Source organism: Talpa europaea (assembly GCF_964194135.1).
Source record: "Talpa europaea genome assembly, chromosome: 13".
NCBI classification, from domain to species: Eukaryota; Metazoa; Chordata; class Mammalia; order Eulipotyphla; family Talpidae; genus Talpa; species Talpa europaea.
The window spans coordinates 8,010,302-8,028,287 of record NC_140080.1 but is presented as its reverse complement, the minus strand read 5'-3'; the positions used below and the strand labels follow the sequence as shown (position 1 = coordinate 8,028,287).

General features: G+C 43.3%; 1 protein-coding gene across 2 annotated transcripts in view; it reads right to left on the bottom strand.

Moving 5' to 3' along the window:
• The window catches only part of ANK2 (ankyrin 2), a gene marked incomplete at both ends in the record, with an annotated part of 208,602 nt that overhangs the window by 4,201 nt on the left and 186,415 nt on the right, over positions 1-17,986 (bottom strand). For both annotated transcript variants that reach the window (XM_084252160.1, XM_084252161.1), the window contains 9 exons: positions 1,085-1,267; positions 2,194-2,358; positions 2,461-2,544; positions 3,038-3,130; positions 6,814-7,105; positions 9,715-10,000; positions 13,006-13,149; positions 14,374-14,505; positions 16,806-16,880. In XM_084252160.1, the coding sequence (XP_084108286.1) occupies positions 1,085-1,267; positions 2,194-2,358; positions 2,461-2,544; positions 3,038-3,130; positions 6,814-7,105; positions 9,715-10,000; positions 13,006-13,149; positions 14,374-14,505; positions 16,806-16,880 (1,454 nt within the window). The remainder of the gene's footprint in view (positions 1-1,084; positions 1,268-2,193; positions 2,359-2,460; positions 2,545-3,037; positions 3,131-6,813; positions 7,106-9,714; positions 10,001-13,005; positions 13,150-14,373; positions 14,506-16,805; positions 16,881-17,986) is intronic.

Below are 17,986 nucleotides of genomic sequence, written 5' to 3'. Positions count from 1 at the left end.
GTGGGTCAGCTCCCTAGCCGGGAATTGAACTGGTGCTGCAGTGGCTGTGGCTAGCTTCATAGTGCTGAGACTTAACCCCTTCCGACACCAGGGAGGCCCAGTAAGGTAAACTTTCAATGTCCCAGTGCATTCATATATAATCTTAATGCACACAGGGAGTGTAGAGGAGAAACCCAAGTAACATCTAACTTGAAAAGGTTTCCATAACAGAACTTTTTTGCAAATGTTTGCACACGCTCACAGTTTTTTAGTTTAAACCCTTGGGGCCAGATGTGTTTAGAATTCAGATATTTTTCCTTTTGCATTTCTGACAAGTGAGATGCACAAACGGATACTTTAATAGCCCCACTGAGGTAGGGACAGCATCCTGCAGTCAGACACATTGGTAGATCAACAGCAAAGCATGAATATAAAGTCACTGTAGCTCAGGTCACTTCATATTCAGTTTCCTACAAAAGAGTTTGCTATGAACTTAAAAAACTTGTTCTGATTTTCAGGATTTTTGGATTTGGGAATCAAGGCAAGGGTTTGTGGACCTGTCACTCCAATTGTTGGAAACCAGAACTTAAGTAAACTATAAATGCTTTTTAAATTTATGGGTGTAAAATACGTCTGAATTTTTTTTCTTGCCTATTCATGGAATACTTGAAAATATTAACTAAGAAAGGCAATTTTTGTTTGACATCATGCTTTCTTTTCCTTATTAGCTGGAGTAAAGGGCACTTGTGGTGTGTCTTCTGGGGCTTCTAAGTAAGATGCGCAGCCAAACCCCAGCTCCGATTCTGAGTCAGCAGAAGTGACTCCTGGTCATCTGGATTTTGAGAAGCTCTTAAGATGGGACCACAGGTTGAGAAACACTGATTTCACCATACAAGTTACTCAAATAGGAATCCTACTGTCTTGAAATATTCTGGATCCTTCCATGAGTACATAACATATACAACACAATGAAAAATGCTTTTCAAACACCAGGGAAATATGAATCTCTCTCTCTCTCTCTCTCTCTCTCTCTCTCTCTCTCTCTCTCACACACACACACACACACACACACACACACAAAGACAAAGTGATGAAGCTTCTATACCTCTTCAAAGTCATCTTTGGCTGAAGGAAGATCAGCGGCTAAACTAGCATCCCCCAGGTGTTTCTCCATCCTCTCTCCATGAACCACAGTTGTTTTAACAACTTTGCTGACTCTACGGCCTTCCACTGGTTCAGCCTGAAACTGTGAGGTACTGCACAAAATGCTGGGCTCAGACAAAGTCACCTAATGAATGAAGGACACACAACATGCAATTTCTGCCTGCCAAAATGGAACAAGGAAGCAATGAATCAAAACAAAAACCCACAATGTTATACAGTAGTCTGGGAAAAAAATAAAAAAAAAAGACAGCCTATAATGAATTGGTAACATCTACACAATGACTTTACCTAGACGGCACTAAATCAACCACTCCATCACTTGTGTGAAAATCTGTCAGGAAGTTTCCTGAGTAAAGGAATCCATTCCTCAGACCAACACGCAGGGAGGACAACGTGTGGGTGGCCTCTCTCTCTCCCACATTTAAATGGTTTGTCTTGTTTGTGGATTTGAGAGCAGCCTTCCAAGGAGGAATTCTCAGAGGCAAGAGAAATTTAAAAAGCACATTTCCAGAGAACCTTGTAGATAGAGTAATACAATTTCGAGGTGGTGAATGAATGCAAGACAGTGGGAATGTCACAAACAGCATGTCAGAGGGAATAAACATGTTTCCGAAAGATCGAAGTCAAACAGAAAGAAATAAAACCATCCATCAAGGAGCTCCTGGGTCCTGATTTTAGCAACTGAAATGCAGATGCTGGAATTTCAAATATTAATCTGCAGTTCCCCAGGAACGCCTGCAGGCCGGGCAGCCAGGAGTTCTGGAATACATCTTAGATGGGGTCTTTTCCCAACACACCGCGTGCCCAGCAAGTGGGCTTCAAGGCTCTTAAAATCTGTCATTCGGGTGTCTGCTGTGGTCTGTGACAAATTAAATAGAAAACAGAAATGAAAAGACCCAAAGAAAGACCATGGCTAGAACGGTGACCATTCTTGATGGTTCTTTCAAGGTTCCACCTGATCCTGAGGCAACAAATGCTGGTGCCCCTGAGGGCCACGTACGTGGAGACCCCAGTGCCGTAGGAAGGGCCACAGGATCGCGCTGGACTCACCTCTGACTGTGCCGAGTCGCTCTTCAGGACAACGCGCTTTATGACTTTGGAATAACCGTCTCCGTCCTCCAGGCTCACCGGTTCCTGGGGCGTTCCCTGCATCGTGATCTCCTCCTTCTCAGTGCCATCCGAGGAGACATACCGCCTGATGATCTTCCTGGTAACCTGGAAGAGAGTTTATTCATGCATCTTGTTTCTCATGGCCAGGGCATGGTTCCTGGTAGCCAGCGGGGCTGAGAGCCCACGCAAGCAGACAGGGGCCAGTACCTTCTTTATCACCGTGTGTCCCTGCTCATCGACGTATTCTTCCTGTGTGACTGTTTCCGGGGGTATATCAGGCATATCGTCTCCCTGCAAGGAGAGGAAAGAGACCGTCAGCATGGGCACCGATGCTGAGGAATTACTCCCGCGTGTGTTATCAGGTGAGCGTTGTTAGCCAAGAGAAGGAACTCCCCAGAAGCATGGCTGAGATGCCAATCCTGTCAAGTAGTATGCTTAAAAGAAAAACACACAACCAAAAATAAGTGGGTAACGACATGCTTGGGAGAATCTGACCAGAGTTAGGTAAACTTGAAACAAACAAAACCGGAGAAGCGCCAGGTGAGGCAGTGGGACCCCGTGGGAGGTAAGTCGTGCGATTGCCATGGGCTGTCTGGAAGGAAGGCTGCGCCTGGCGTTGCCTCCACATTTGCTCCAAGCAAAACTGGGGCGAGTTAAGGCATCTGCCGGAGTGGCCATGCACTATCCAGGGAGCATGCCAAGCCTGCATGGCTCCAGATCCATCACTCTCTAGGAGCTACGGGTACAGAGCTGGCCTGCGCGTGCATCATCTGACAGCTGGTACCTGAATGATCACTCGCCGGCGAACCACCCTGGTAGTGACCATCGCTTCCTCATCTGAGCTGACCTCCAGCTCACCTAATTCTTGCGTTAGCTCCTGGTGGAAGCATGGAAGCATGGTTTTATCATTCTAAGGAACTTCTTCGCCATGGCTTTCTGCTTAGGTTTTCTGAACATCTCATTCACAGAGGCTTTGGCAGGAAGGCTAGCCTCAAACTTGAGGGAGAATATAATGCTCTTCAGTGAATGAAAAATAATTCTGGAATTCTGACAGCAATCTGGGCACCCATCTGTCACAATGTGCCAGAAAACATAGGCAGCCTGCCCACAGGGCTTCTTGAACTTCAACTTCTGATAACGGAATGTAAGCACAGAATCCAAGCAACACAATTAACGCTTTTGAGCATCGACACTTGGGCTGAGGTTTGCCAGGAGAACCTGAAGGTATGAACATGTCTTCTGCTTATAGCAGAACTTTTCTGCAAGAAATGAAAATCTCCTGTGGCTAGCACACCTAGCCAGTAGTGCATCTCCCTGGCATCAAGGTAAGCTATAAATAATACAGATGCATTCTGCAATGAAGTTGAGAGGCAGAGGCCAGTCCCATTATAATTACAGGCCTATTCCAGAGATGGAGCTAGGAAGACCATTTTAGATGACAACATATGTCTTGGGAGCCATATGAGAAGTCACTCTGTCCTGAAGGAATGCTATTTAAAATAAATAGGAAAACTCAGCTAACTTTTTTGGGCATATTTTAAAATGCCCAATATATTCTTACATTCTTTCTGCTAAAGAAAAACATGTCAATTCTAAACATTAAATACATTTAGGATTCAGCTGCCTAGCAAAATGATGAGCAAAAAAAGTGACTAAAATTGGATCCTCAAGTTAGGGTTATGAGTAGTGAGGGGGTCAAGACAGGAAACAAGAGAGAGAATTGGATGTCCATCAAAAATAAATGGAATAGATGTATATCATGTATTTGGAATACAGAGTAACACAGCAACGTTTATTTTATGCATAGGGTAGTTTATATAAATAATCCAGGTAACAGTTACAAGTCTATACTTCACTTAGCCAATGGAGTCTTAAACTAAATCAGGTAACTTTTAAGCCTAGACAACAATTATAGTACATGTTTTACTAGAATTCATTTAAGTAAAAAAGTTATTTAAGGAAAAATGCATTTAAGGAAAAAAATAAGTAAAAAACTCATTCAGTTGAAGTTTGTATGACTCTGTGTAGAAGCAAAGTTGGAATGAAAATCCAATCATGGGATGAATTAATTATTTATAATAACTGCCCAAAACTCACAGTGAACACATGAAAAAAATAAATGTGACTTTTATAGCCAAAGATATATTACTTTTTCCCCAAAATGCTTTAATTTTTATATACCACATTTACTCCTAAGATGATACTAATGCTTGAAAAACTTTTTTTTAAAGATTTATTTATTCATTTATACAAGCACTGGGTACAGTCTGAAGCCGGGAGGGTGAGAGGATTCACCAGAGCCAGAGCGGGGAGCAGAGCAGGCAGAAGGACCGAAGTACACTGCTGAGGGGCACAGCAGGCGGCAGGAGAGGTCTGCGCGCCATGTGGGACCCTCCTCTGGTGGCCGGGGAGCAGCCGGGATCGAACCGGCACTGCTGAGGCTGCGGGCAGCTTCGCAACCCAGCGCTCAACCACTGCGCCACCGGGGAGGCCCTGCTTGAAAAACATTTTGAGGGTCTCCCCCGGTGGCGCAGCGGTTGAGCGTTGGGGTGCGAAGCCGCCCGCAGCCTCTGTAGCACCAGTTCGATTCCCGGCTGCTGGCGAGGGTCCCACATGGCGCACGGACCTCTCCTGCCGCCCGCTGCTCCCCTCAGCAGTGTGCTTCGGTCCTTCTGCCTGCTCTGCTCCCCGCTCTGGCTCTGGTGAATTCCCTCACCCTCCCACACTTCTGACTGTACCCAGTGCTTGTATATATAAATAAATAAATAAATAAATAAATAAATAAATAAATAAATAAATAAATAAATCTTTAAAATAAATAAATAAAAATAAAAACTTTTTGATGCATTACCAGTTTTTGAGTTTTTAAGAGGAAAAAATACTATCTAATTTAATTTATATGAAGTTTAATTCAAACAGATTTCATGCTTCTCCCTATGAGAATCATCTATTGAATTATTTAAAACAACTTGCTGGCCTCCCTGCTCTCACTCAATTCCTTTAGTTCAGGAATTCTGAGGAGGGATCAAACCCCTCAGTCAATGCTGAGGGAAATGAACATTCAGAGCACATCATGAAAATAAATGGCTTAAATGAATTTCTCAAGATAGCCTCTTCACAATGTCAGCAGTCAGTGAAAGGCGAAACGCTGTGATGTGATCTCACACTATTATCAGACATTTTTCCCGTTATGTTTTCATTGCTATTTTATATCACATCATATAAGATTCTGTGAAAAAATATAAGTGGCACATGTAATGATTTTCATATAATTTAGAAGTGAACTTTTCTAACTGGTTTTGAAAATCTTCCAAAGAAATAGATGTTTTTCTCCAGCTCCATTGAGAAATAATCGACATATGTCACCATACACCTTTCAGGTGTACAGGGAGATGGTTTAATTTGCATATACTGTGAAATGATGAACACAACAGCTTCAGCTAACATCGGTCTTATCATATAGATAGAATAGGAAAAAAAGGAAAGAAGAATGGGCCTCCCTGGTGGTGGAGGCAGTTGAGCACAGCGCTGAGAAGCTGTCTACAGCCTCAGCGGTGCGGGTTTGATCCTGGCCGGCTGGGGAGATACCCACATGGCGCGGCAGACCTCTCCTGTCATGCCCGCTGCTCCCCTCAGCAGTGTATTTCGTCAGTCTGCCTGTTCTGTTCCCTACTCTGTCTCTGGTGAATCCTCTCACCCTCCCATGCATCTGGCCTATACCCCGGTTCTTGTATAAATACAATTTTTAAAAAATCTTAAAAAAAATAAAAGGAAAGAAGAGGAAAAAAAGGAACAATGTCCCTCCTTGTGATGAGGACTCTTGGGATTTTGTCTCTTAATTTTCTGTCTAGTATACAGCAGCACAGCAATAGTCATACAGTCATACCTTCAATTCCTGTTCTTACTTACCTTATGATGGGATGTTAGTTATGCCTCTGGACAGCTTCCTCCAGACCCTCCCCGAATCCCACCCCCTGCCTCTGGAATGCACACTATAAACTATTTGGACATTTAGAACCAGCAATAAGTTTAGGGATCATGTCCTTTTTGAGGTCATTGTTAAAATAAATCTCCTAAGTCAAATTTGGAAATAATCCTTCCTCAAATTCTAACACTGTCTGGGGAGGTGAACCCCACTTGATTTACAGTTGGTGGGTTCACCACCGGGCAGCACAGAGAGCTCACAAGACCGGAGGCTGGGACCCTCCCTCATGCTGGAGGCTCACGGAGGCTCTGTTATCCTTCCCAAAGACTTCATACCTAGATTTATTAATTTTGAAAAGCTAAGTCAGATACATTATTTCTGATGTCAGTCTTCATTTCTCTTAGTTAAAAGGTTTCCAGAGATAGAGTGAGGGATTGTGGTCAAATAGCAAGAACTGAAACTCTGTACCGTTTTGTTCCCCAAGATTCACTGGTTCTCAGATTGACAGGCAATCACTGAGACTGTCCATAGCCCTGGTTAACTTATCTGCAAAGCTTTTGGTGCTACATGAAAACCGAAGTCATCTGATTCACTTTGTGACTCGCGGGCCATCAATCAGAGAAGGAAAGTCTCACCTTTACAAAAGCTGCATCTTCATCGAGTTGTTCCACGGCCCGGGGCTGCTCATCAGTGGACTCCATGATCACCAGGCTGGTTTTCTGGGGGGAGTGTTCCTCCTTGAGCTCTGGGGGTTCCTCGGGTTCTTGTATGATGGGGGAGTCTCCGCACTCGCTGGGGGCCGGGGTCTGGAGGTAGGGCCTTTCCCCGTCAGGAGGGGTACTGACTTCCTCAGGGGTCTGGCTGGGGGAGCCCGAGGCTGCCGTGGCCCGTGGGGGTTCTGACACCTCTGTCCCTGGGGATGTCACGCTGCAAAGGAAACACAGGTTATAGCAAGGCGCATGCACACTTTGCTCTGGAGCTCATCTTCATAGATCAGGAAAGCCTGAACAGATGTTATATATTTAGCCAAGAAATGAAATCTGAAGGAAAATCAGCCTGTAAGATATAGTATAGATATCCATTGATCTAGCATGGGGTGGGAGAGACACAATCTAAACATAAATGATCTTAAAATGTAGTACTGGCTCCCAATCTGCACAGGTATATGCATTTTAATGTCATCATTTCTTTGACAACTGAAGGTGATATGGAAGATTTGAGGTAGGTTACCAGAACAAGGATCTGCAGGTAGTAAGGCTTCTGGAGCAAATCCAAATGTGGCAACGTTTTTAAAAAGCAACAGATAAATGCCACATTAATATAGTTATCAGAATTATAAATATAGGGGGAATGTGATATCTTTTATCAACTCAGTTGGATAAAAAACAAGAAAATACACTTCTTTTGCTGCTCTTTTTTAAAAATTACTAATATTGGGCCTCCCTGGTGGTGCAAGTGATTGAGCGCCATACTGTGAAACTGTCTGAAGCCTCTGCAGCGCAGGTTCGAACCCAGCTGGCCCATGAGAATCCCACATGGTGAAGCAGACCTCTCTGTCTCACCCGCTGTTCCCCTCAGCAGTGTATTTCATCAGTCTACCTGTTCTGTTCCCCGCTCTGTCTCTGGTGAATCCTCTCACCCTCCCGTGCATCTGGCCTGTACCCTGGTTCTTGCATAAATAAATAAACCTTTAAAAAAAAAAATTACTGCTATTGTCTGGCACAGACTGGAAAATTAATTGCCCTGTATGTCTCTATGGTGCTCCCTCTTTGCTTCCCAGTTTTCCCTTTTTCCTTCTCTCTTTGCTCTCTCCTAAAGCCTCAGGCTGGTGATCAGTGGAAGAAGCCCCTCCAATTCCCAGAACACAAACTCACTTAGCAGCAAAGGAACTCTGTGGCGCCACCTGCTGACTCCCTGCTCTCAGATTCCAGGGGGAGGGACATGCCAGCCTTTCTCCAGGTCTGTTTCCTAGACAAGTGTCCCTGGACATTCTCTCCATAAAGCCCAGAATGATGCCCTGCGCTGCTTGTGCAGCTTCCTTCAGCCAGAAGCACCCGGACATCCTTTCTTTGTCCCACTCCACTGCAATAGTCTTCCATTCAACAGTCTGTAAAAATGTGTTTGCACTTCTATTTTATTTTATAGATTCTATTATTAGCATTTCTTTCTTTTTTTAAGATTTATTTGTAATTATTTTTGCATACAATAATTGGGGTACAGGCCAGAGGTACAGGCGTGGGTTCACCAGGAACAGAGTGGGGAACAGAACAGGCAGACTGAATGAAATACACTGCTGAGGGGAGCAGCAGCTGAGACAGGAGAGGTCTGCTGCACCAGCAGTTGGGGATTCAATCCCCTGGCTGGGGATTGAACTCAAGTTGCAGTGGTTGACAATAGCTTGATAGTTTTGAGTGAGACTTAACCCCTTGCACCACCAAGGAGGCCTCTGCATTTCTTTTTTATGGTTAGCTATCTCATTGCTTTGCTAGACAACACAGGGTGGCTCTCCTAGCTCTCACTGGCCCTGCTCCAGGGCCAGGGCGTACAGGCATCATACAGAAGGCCACAGAGAAATGAAGGAACGTGTCTAACACATGAGCCCTGCCAGGTCTACGTGAGAGTTTACAGTTTAAACGTGGCTTTCCAGGGCCGTCCTAGTGTCGCAGCGGGTTGAGCGCAGCACTGTGAAGCTGTCCACAGACTCTGCAGCACAGGTTCGATTCCCGGCTGGCCAGGGAGATACCCACATGGCGTGGCAGAGCTTTTGGTCCGTCTGCCTATTCTGCTCCCTGCTTTGTCTCGGTGAATCCTCTCACCCTCCCGTGCCTCTGGCCTGTACCCCAGCCATTGTACAAATAAAATAAATCTTAAATAAATAAATAAATGTGGCTTTGATTGAAGGTTGATCTTCAACCCTGTGAACTCCACAGGATGTAACTCTATCATCATAATTTTTAGATGCGGAAATGAAAACTAAAAGAGCTCAGGGCCTTGATCAAAGTCACAGAACTGGTAGGTGGTTCAAGCAAATCTGGGCCACACATAGCTGTCACAGTGATGTCTCTTAAACATTTTGCTTTTTGAAATAAGTATGAAGAAAGACAAATACAGGATAACTTCACTGCTGTGTGGAATATAAAGGAATAAAGCAAAAGAACAGACAGAACCAAGCTAAAATAAACTCTGGAAATTTGCAGCAGAACTGAGGCGACCAGACAGAGGAGGGGGGTGGGCAACCAGGTGGGGAAAAGGCCCAGGGACTGTGGTAGAGGATTAGAGGTCCTTGGTGGTGCAGTCACATACAGCTGGAGGGGAGCAAAGCTACCCCAACAAATCCTATACAGTGTTGTAAGCCAAAGTTATTACATCATTTTTAAAAAATGAAGCCATCATGGTAGGTATAAAGTAGCGCTGGCATTTATTATTGGTGTGGTCACTTGAATACAACTTATGCTTGCATCTGCCTGGCATCCTTGCCTACCATAGGGGCTGGTTTCTTTGCAATGACTTTTGACAGGCCTTCTTTTGAAACTCACAAGTATTCCTGCTGACGTTCAGGAGGTGACTCTTCAGGCAGGTCTTGCATTTTCCCTGAGAAATCCTGTTGCACTTGCTCCTTGGGAGTGTGAGGAAAGGGCTCTGTGCCTGCACCGTCCCCCTCAGTTTTGGGGATGCAATCCTGGAAAGTGGAATAGCCGACAGAAATGTCTTCCTCAGAGACAATGGGAGGGTGATCGGAGGACTCGCTTTCTTTACAAGCAGCTGGCTCTTCTTTCTGCTTGCGTGGCACAGCGCAGAGTTCCTCTGGAAGCACCGAGAATCCTGCAGGGACAAACTGTAAGTTAAGTATTGAATCGAAGCTTGTCTACTTAAATGAGCATTTAATAAGTCAAAAGAAAGACAAATACAGGATAACTTCACCACTATATGGAATATAAAGGAACAAAACAAAGGAACAGACATCTCCTGGGATAAGACACTTCTGTCTTCAAAATGATGGTCATTTACAGGAGGTCAGGCAAGCGAGGTGACAAGTGCAGAGGGGATTGACAACAGGGGCCAGCCAGTGAATGACTTGAGAGACAACTGAGGGTTGGAGAGGTAGGAAAGGAAGCTCAGAGGGTGTGATACCTTTAGGAGACCTGCTGATAAACAGGCATCAACTGTGATAGTCCAGTTACTACTAAGAGCAAATGTTCCTATTCTTCCATCCTAGAATCCATCACCCTGAGTGCATCTGAGTATCTACACTCTAAGTAGAGTGTAGTAGGTAGTAAGAAGGCTGAGTAGTAAGTAAGAACACTGAGAGTTCAATGCTAATGACAATAAAAAATATTATCAATACATTGTATTTATTACGAGTCAGGAACTATTCAAACTAATCTGCAAGTAAACACTTGCATTAACAACACTCTGAAGTTAGTACTCTTTTTAAGGAAGATCTCATGCCAGGATAAGGGGTTTCATTCTGTCCACAGCAATGAGGGGTCACACGAGGTGTTTAACAAACATGACTGACAATCACCTATTCACTGAGCAGGTACACACTGCGTATCAACTATGTTCAGAAGCTGGGTAGATGCTGAAGACATAGCAGTGAACCAGGTTGCTTCTGTCTTCACTGCACTTGCATTTTTTTTAAGATTTATTTATTTATTTATTTATACAAGCACTGGGTACAGTCAGAAGTGCGGGAAGGTGAGAGAATTCACCAGAGCCAGAGCGGGGAACAGAACAGCTAGACTGACGAAGTACACTGCTGAGGGGAGCAGCGGGCAGCAGGAGAAGTCTGCGCTCCATGTGGGACCCTCACCCAGCGGCCAGGGATCAAACCGGCGCTGCTGAGGCTGCCGGCAGCTTCGCAACCCAGCGCTCAACCACTGCACCACCGGGGAGGCTCTGAACTTGCATTTCTATAGATAAATATTTATGACAAACTTTAGGAGAAAAGTAAAACTGGGTGAAGGTACATACTACATAGGGCTGGTATATTAGATCAACTATATGTCAGGAAAGACTCCACTATGTCAAATGCTACCAAGGGGTAAAGTTATGATGAAGACAACTCAGAATTACTCATTGCATTTGGCATTATGGAAATGATTAGTAAATTTTAAAAGTCTTTTTATGTCTAGTGATGATGGTAAAAGCCTGACTGGAGTAGACTCGGGAGAGAATTCTAGAGAGAATGGGAAGAAAGGAAGTAGAAGAAATTCAGATGCTTTTTTTGAAGAGATTGACTATGAAGTGGGTGGAAAAACTGAGCAATCATCAATGGTTAGGCAAGATGAAAGGATTTGTTTTGCTTTATCTTGTCTTCAAAAGGTGGGGGGGTTCCTAGCAAAGTGTGTTTAAATGCTGTTGAACCTGCTCTATGAAGTCAGAATGTATTCCTCAACTGGAAAAGAGGGAATGAAATCTTACTATTAAAGGAAAATGCTGATTTTAGCAAAGCCAGGAAATTTTATACATTGCAATGGCAGGGAAGACAGAGTGTAGATATTCAGATGCACCTAGGGTAATGGATTCTAGGATGGAAGAATAGGAACATTTGCTCATGATCATTTCTATTTCTTCCAGGAAATGTGAAGCTTGGTCATCAAATTAGACTCAACAAGGCGTAGAGAAATATTGGAGGCTTGATAGAAGAAAGGGAGGAAATAGGAGCAGAAAGAGAAGAGAGACAGACAGGGCCTGCAAATGAATGTGACTGGATTAGAGAAGCATCAGCCCTGAAAAGGAGGTAGGGCCCGTGGCTGGAGGTCCCAGCAGGCTTGGGGAATTGCTGGTTAACAAGCAAAAGAGGAAGTAACTGTGATGCTTCAGACGAGGGCCTGAATATAGTTACCGCTAGTGACAGGGCCTCGCCTGTCAACGCAGAGATGGCCGGCCAAGGCAGAGCAAAAGCACAAGTAGCAGAAGTGCCATCAGGGAACTGAATGCAAATGGTCATGAACTAAACGTTAGTGTCCTCTTAAAATTCACCAGTTGAACCCTAATTCCAAGAGGATGACATCTGGAGGCTGGGCCTTGGGGACGTAACGAGGCCATGAGGCAGAGCCCTTATGAATGGGATTTATGCCTTCATAAGAAAAGGCAAGAACGAGCTTGCTCTCTTCCCCCTGGCGAGCACACAGTGACAGGCAGTGCCTGCACCCTAGCAGCGGATGCTCACCAGCACCCAAGCATGCTGGCGCCCTGCTCTTGGATTCCCAGTCTCTGGGAGAAATGTGAGAAATACATTTCCGCTGTGAAGTCATCCAGTGTATGGCATTTTGTCATAGCAGCCCGAGCTGACAAGGGCATTGGTGAAAGAGCAATGAATGAGGCCGATGGCTGCCTCAACAATGGGCAGGGAGTTCTCGGGGTGGCAGGAAGTATGTATGAGGACCAGCAGCTACAGTGCATGCTCCAGAAAAGATAGTAGGTCCAGTTACCTGAGTTAACCTTCCAACACACACACTCACACATACTACATATACACTCTCCATACCACACCCCCATAAACACCCCCCCCAAACACACACACACCCCCATACCACACATATATACCACACACACCCCGCGCACACCACATGCCACACACATCACACACACACACACACCCTCCACACATACCACCCATATATCACATAGACCACACACACTCACACATACCACACAAATACAACACACGCACCATACACAACACACACACACCACATATACATACCACACATGCCCCATAAACACACACACCCACAAACGCACATCCCACACACATCCCACACACACCACATGCACCCCCGGAACAGTCCACACACGCACACACCACACGCACATCTGACCTTCGCTGTGGTCCAGGGCGATGGTCTGCTCCATCTCGGCATAGCTGTGACTGAGGCGCTGCTGCAGGGGCTCTGCACTGGTCTCCATGAGGTGCACGATATCCATGCGGTTGATCTTGGTGAGACACTCGATGAGACTGGTATCTGGGATGTTAAGAGAGAAAGGATTTATGGCATCTGAGGGAAAGCCTTTTATACATCGCCTTCATTCCATGGCCTTCCTAAATTTTTGACAATTGTACAGAAGACAACAAAGGCCAATGAAAGACTTTTGTAAAAATAAACAAACAGATATACAGAAAAAGGGTGTTGGTACAGGTCAGCACAAGCTCTAAGAACAGGGTCGTCAGATAATACAAGGACCCCCTGGTACAGGTGAATTTCTGCTAAAAAGCAAATAGTGTTTTAGTGTAAGTTATCCCAAGCATTGCATGGGATACACTGATACTGAAAGTATTTGTGGACTAGCTGAAATTTAAATATAACTGGGCATCCTCTATTTTTATTTGCTTTCTGACAATCCTACCTAGCGGCATGATAAAAGGAAAGATAAATATAGAATAGATGTAAGCAGGGCCTCCCCTGGTGGCGCAGCAGTTGAGCGCTGGGCTGGGAAGCTGCCCACAGTCTCTGCAGTGCCGGTTCGATCCCTGGCTGCCGGCGAGGTTCCCACATGGCGCGCAGAGCTCTCCTGCCGCGCCCGCTGCTCCCCTCAGCAGTGTATTTCATCATTCTGCCTGTTCTGTTCCCTGCTCTGGCTCTGGAGAATTCTCTCACCCTCCCGCGCTTCCGACTGTACCCAGTGCTTGTATAAATAAATAAATAAATCTTTGAATAAAAAAAAGAATAGATGCAAGTAAGTGAGGTGTCTAGCTAGATCTCCAGTGAGATATTAAAAGGAGCAACAAATTTATAACAGCTGAGGAATAAGAAGTTAGTCTACACTGCTTCCCCTTTCATTTGATGTGGTGAGAATATAAATATATAAATCATAACGTAAACTATCTGCTTGACATTTGTACCATTTAAGTAATTTGGGGTAAGGGAAGCAGGAGCAGAAGGTAAGGTGCTAGTGATAAAACGCTAGGAAGCAATAGTGTCTACTAGCAATAACGAGAAAATTTTAGGACTCTAGTCACGCTCCTTCCTGTCAGCCACAAGAGATTTCGCTTTGCACTGGTTACAGCTGTTCTCAGGAACAGAGGGCAAGACCCGGCAGCAGGTACATTTTAGGAATGTCAGAGCTGCTTCTCTGCTCACCGTAGTACTTGAGCTTGATGGAATTCGTCATTTATTCTGCAAGAAAGTATTTGTCGAACAAGACTCATGTCTGCCTTTAGCCAAACACCTGGCCACCTCGTACCCTACCTGTTGCATGCTTCCCGTCCCGTTCCAGCCAGTACTTCAACAGCGCGTGGCTCTGGTCTTGCAGGGAGTTAGGGTTCTCGATGCGGATCTGATGAATCTGCTCCTCAGTGAAATCGAGCTCCCGTGCCAGTTCTACAAGAGAAAGCAGCACTCTGTAAGCGCATTAACTTCAGGGCTTGAGTCTCTGTCCCTGGTCTGGGGGGTTTGTAAATGATGTGTTCTTGTTATTGCTGTATAATGGGGTCCCCCTTTTTTTTTCTACATCGAAGAAGTGAATCTCATAGGTCGTGTTATTCTACAACTAACTGCAGAATTTTTCCTCAAAACCAAGTATAGAATCGATCGCTGTCATCATGGAAACAGTACATTTGAGGCAATGGTGATAGAATATGTATAATTCAGGCCCATTTAATTGCAAAATATAGCAGAGATCATTAACATGCACACTGTTAACTAAGATAATGGAAAGTAAATGACTGCAAACAGGAGAAACAGAGCACTTCTCACTTTTAATCATCATTTGGTGACATTTAAAGTCATATAAATCTTATTTCTGGTTACTTGGATAAATTCTAGCTGTGGGTCTATTTTGGCAGTCAAATAAACTTCTTTCTTTGATTTGGTGACATGGAAATAAAAGGTCTGGGAAGCGTTTACTGATCCAGAGAAGAAATCACAAAGTTGTTTTTTTTTTTTTTTTTGAGTCCATTAATATTCTATATGGGTGTTTAAATGTATATGGGGGGGTGAATGAGGGGCAATTTGGATATCTTTGAAAAGTTATAATATACATATAATAATATAGATATCCTTTACTAGGTAATGCCACTAAATTACTGAACATACCCTAAAGACATGCCTACAAAAATACACTAATATACAATGACACTTATTGCCATTAAGAGGAAACAAGTTAAGAAAAATACCGGATGGTCTCACTCATAGCAGGAATTCAGAAAACCTAAATAAGAGACTAGGAAAAAGACTAATCAATACAAAGTAAAAATCAAAATCAACAAGTAACTATAAACCAGAGACACACTATGGGGGTTTGGGGGGCAGGGAGAGGAAGGATTAGGGTCAAAATAAGGGGGGTGCAATTGTATGGGGAATATAACCAAAATGAAAATGCATACGTTGTGCAATGATGAAAAAAGATGTAAGAATTATATAAAATAAAATATTTAAATAAATTTTAAAAAGAGGAAACAGTTAAATATTTATCCAGTGCAATTAAAAAGCTATTTAATTCCAGCATGGAGATATCTGTGTGGATGGAATATGAGAAATATTAAGTACAAATCTGCTTATTTTTTAATATTAGGCATGAATTTTTTTTTTCTGAACATTTGAGAAGGTGTTAGCAGTTACTTTCAAAGCATGGGGCTAGGAGATGCAAGGATCAGACTTTTCATTCTGAATGGTTTTAGGGTTTGAATTTTCACTTTCACCTAATACAGATGGTACTTTCATATGTATAAGTAAATATACTTACAGACATATGTAAGAAATAAAATTAATAGTTGTGAATGTTTTCTATTTAGTAAGTCAATCAGGGGTCTTTTGATGTGCTCTCCCCCTAAATTCATCAATTCAATAAATCTGACCAGTACTTTAACTTGCTTTAAAATGTTCAAAAGTGAGAAAATGGCTATTTTTCTTGCTTCCAATCATTTCTTCCACATTATCAATCAGACTTATTAAGATGATATTGAATTTCTTGTCATCACCAAATCTTTAAAAATCTGCAAGGAAAAGAATATTAACTTTATACTGTTTGTCTGAATAAAATAATCAAAGTAGTCACAAGTGACATAAAAGGAAGTCATCAGATGGACAATCTTGCATTAATACAATGCCACAGGTAAGATGAAAGGGTAAACAGAAAACCTACAAATTATGACTTGTGAGTAAACCATGCTAATTTCAGAATTCAATAACCCTCTATAAATTATTTAACATGCATTATCATTTCCATACCTAAAGAAAATCAGTGCCCCATCTCGTCTCAATCCATACATAGATCAACATTCATCCCAAGCCAATTTTTGTACAGTTCATGATGAGATAGCCAATGGCAGGAATCTCAGAAGAGGAGCCTGGTTAAATCTCAAATTGCATTTTATGACAATCGCATCTAACATTAGTACTGAAACACAGTGGTCTCACCAAGGTTTAGACTGCCACAACTGCCAGAGGAGGGTGGCAAGGGCTGAGATAGTCTCAAAACCTCCCAATCTGAGGTTCCATTATTCTAAATTCCAGAAATGACCAAAGGCCTGGCCTTGTAGGCACAGTGAGTTAATGAAGAACCTGGATTCTCAAAGAAAAGGGGGAAAAAAAGATCTTTTTGCCTGTTAATGACAGGAGGCACATGACGTCATTTAAACCAAAGAGGTTTTGTTGAAAAAACTGGGTCATGCTCATGTTACCTGTCCAGCTGAAGCCCAGGTGATCAGCAATATAAGCCAGCCTTTCCTCGATCCGTTCCTGCTCATCCTGTTGATCTACAGAAGGTCAAAAACAGAATGGCCAAAGGTTGTCTATGATGGGAGAGGAACTACAGGGCTGATCATTCAAAGCAAGGAAGTCACTTGTCCAAATAGTCCATAATAACACAGAGTAGCTGTTACATTTTAAGTCATATGAAATTGTTTGTTTGTATGATGTCTGGAATGGAATGGGGAATAAATCGAGTACAATCATGAAAACCATCTGCTTCCATATCTCTTGAATCAAGACTAGTCACTGGACGTAATTACATAAAGTTGCTGATTTGTAGTCATCTTAGGACTTTCCTTTCAAACTATCTGAGAGGATATTACCCACCAGAAGACAATCATCTTTCTTGTTCAACACCAGAGGAATCATAAGGATGAAGAAAGGGACAGGTTGTAAGGCCTTGCTAGTGTTGCCTGTGGCATGATCATTCCAGGTCAAGTCTGAAGGAAATCACATCTGAGATTGACAACAGCCCTAGATCGTGGGTTCATCAGACCATCCTGGACTTTTTGAGTGTGGCCAGAAATAACATTTGCCTGGGTCTTAGTGACCTTGGAAGGAGGAGGGATAAAAGTGTGTGTATCTGTATGTCTTTCCTATATTGGTGTACACACATATGTGCATGTCTTTTGGCCACAGTTTCTGACTGCTTAGTGCTTGGTAGGCCCATCTATTGCTCCCACAATCTATAATCTTCCTATTCATTTTAACCTCCATTAATTCAAGGGCAGCATTGTTGATCCTAGTATCATGATTTTTTTTTATAGCCCAAATTTAAGAATAATAGTCTTTATTGTAGAGATATTGGAAGACCAGAGGCCAATTCTCAAAGTCGTCCATGGCTTCCTTTTTCATAGTTCAAAGAGCCATTCTCCCCTCATAGTCAACTTAAATCATGCAAAGTTTGAGTTTTTGTTGTTTGCTGCCTCTAATCGGAGCACACTCTGCACTCATCTGCCACATAAACGAAAAGTATATTTTTTACCTTCATTTTGTTTGCTTAAAGTGTTTACCAATGGGATCTGAAATCCAACCTTTCGGAATCACAACAATTGGAATGTCGTGATATGTGACATCTTCTTGAGCAAATGGCTTCCTAATGATCACAAAA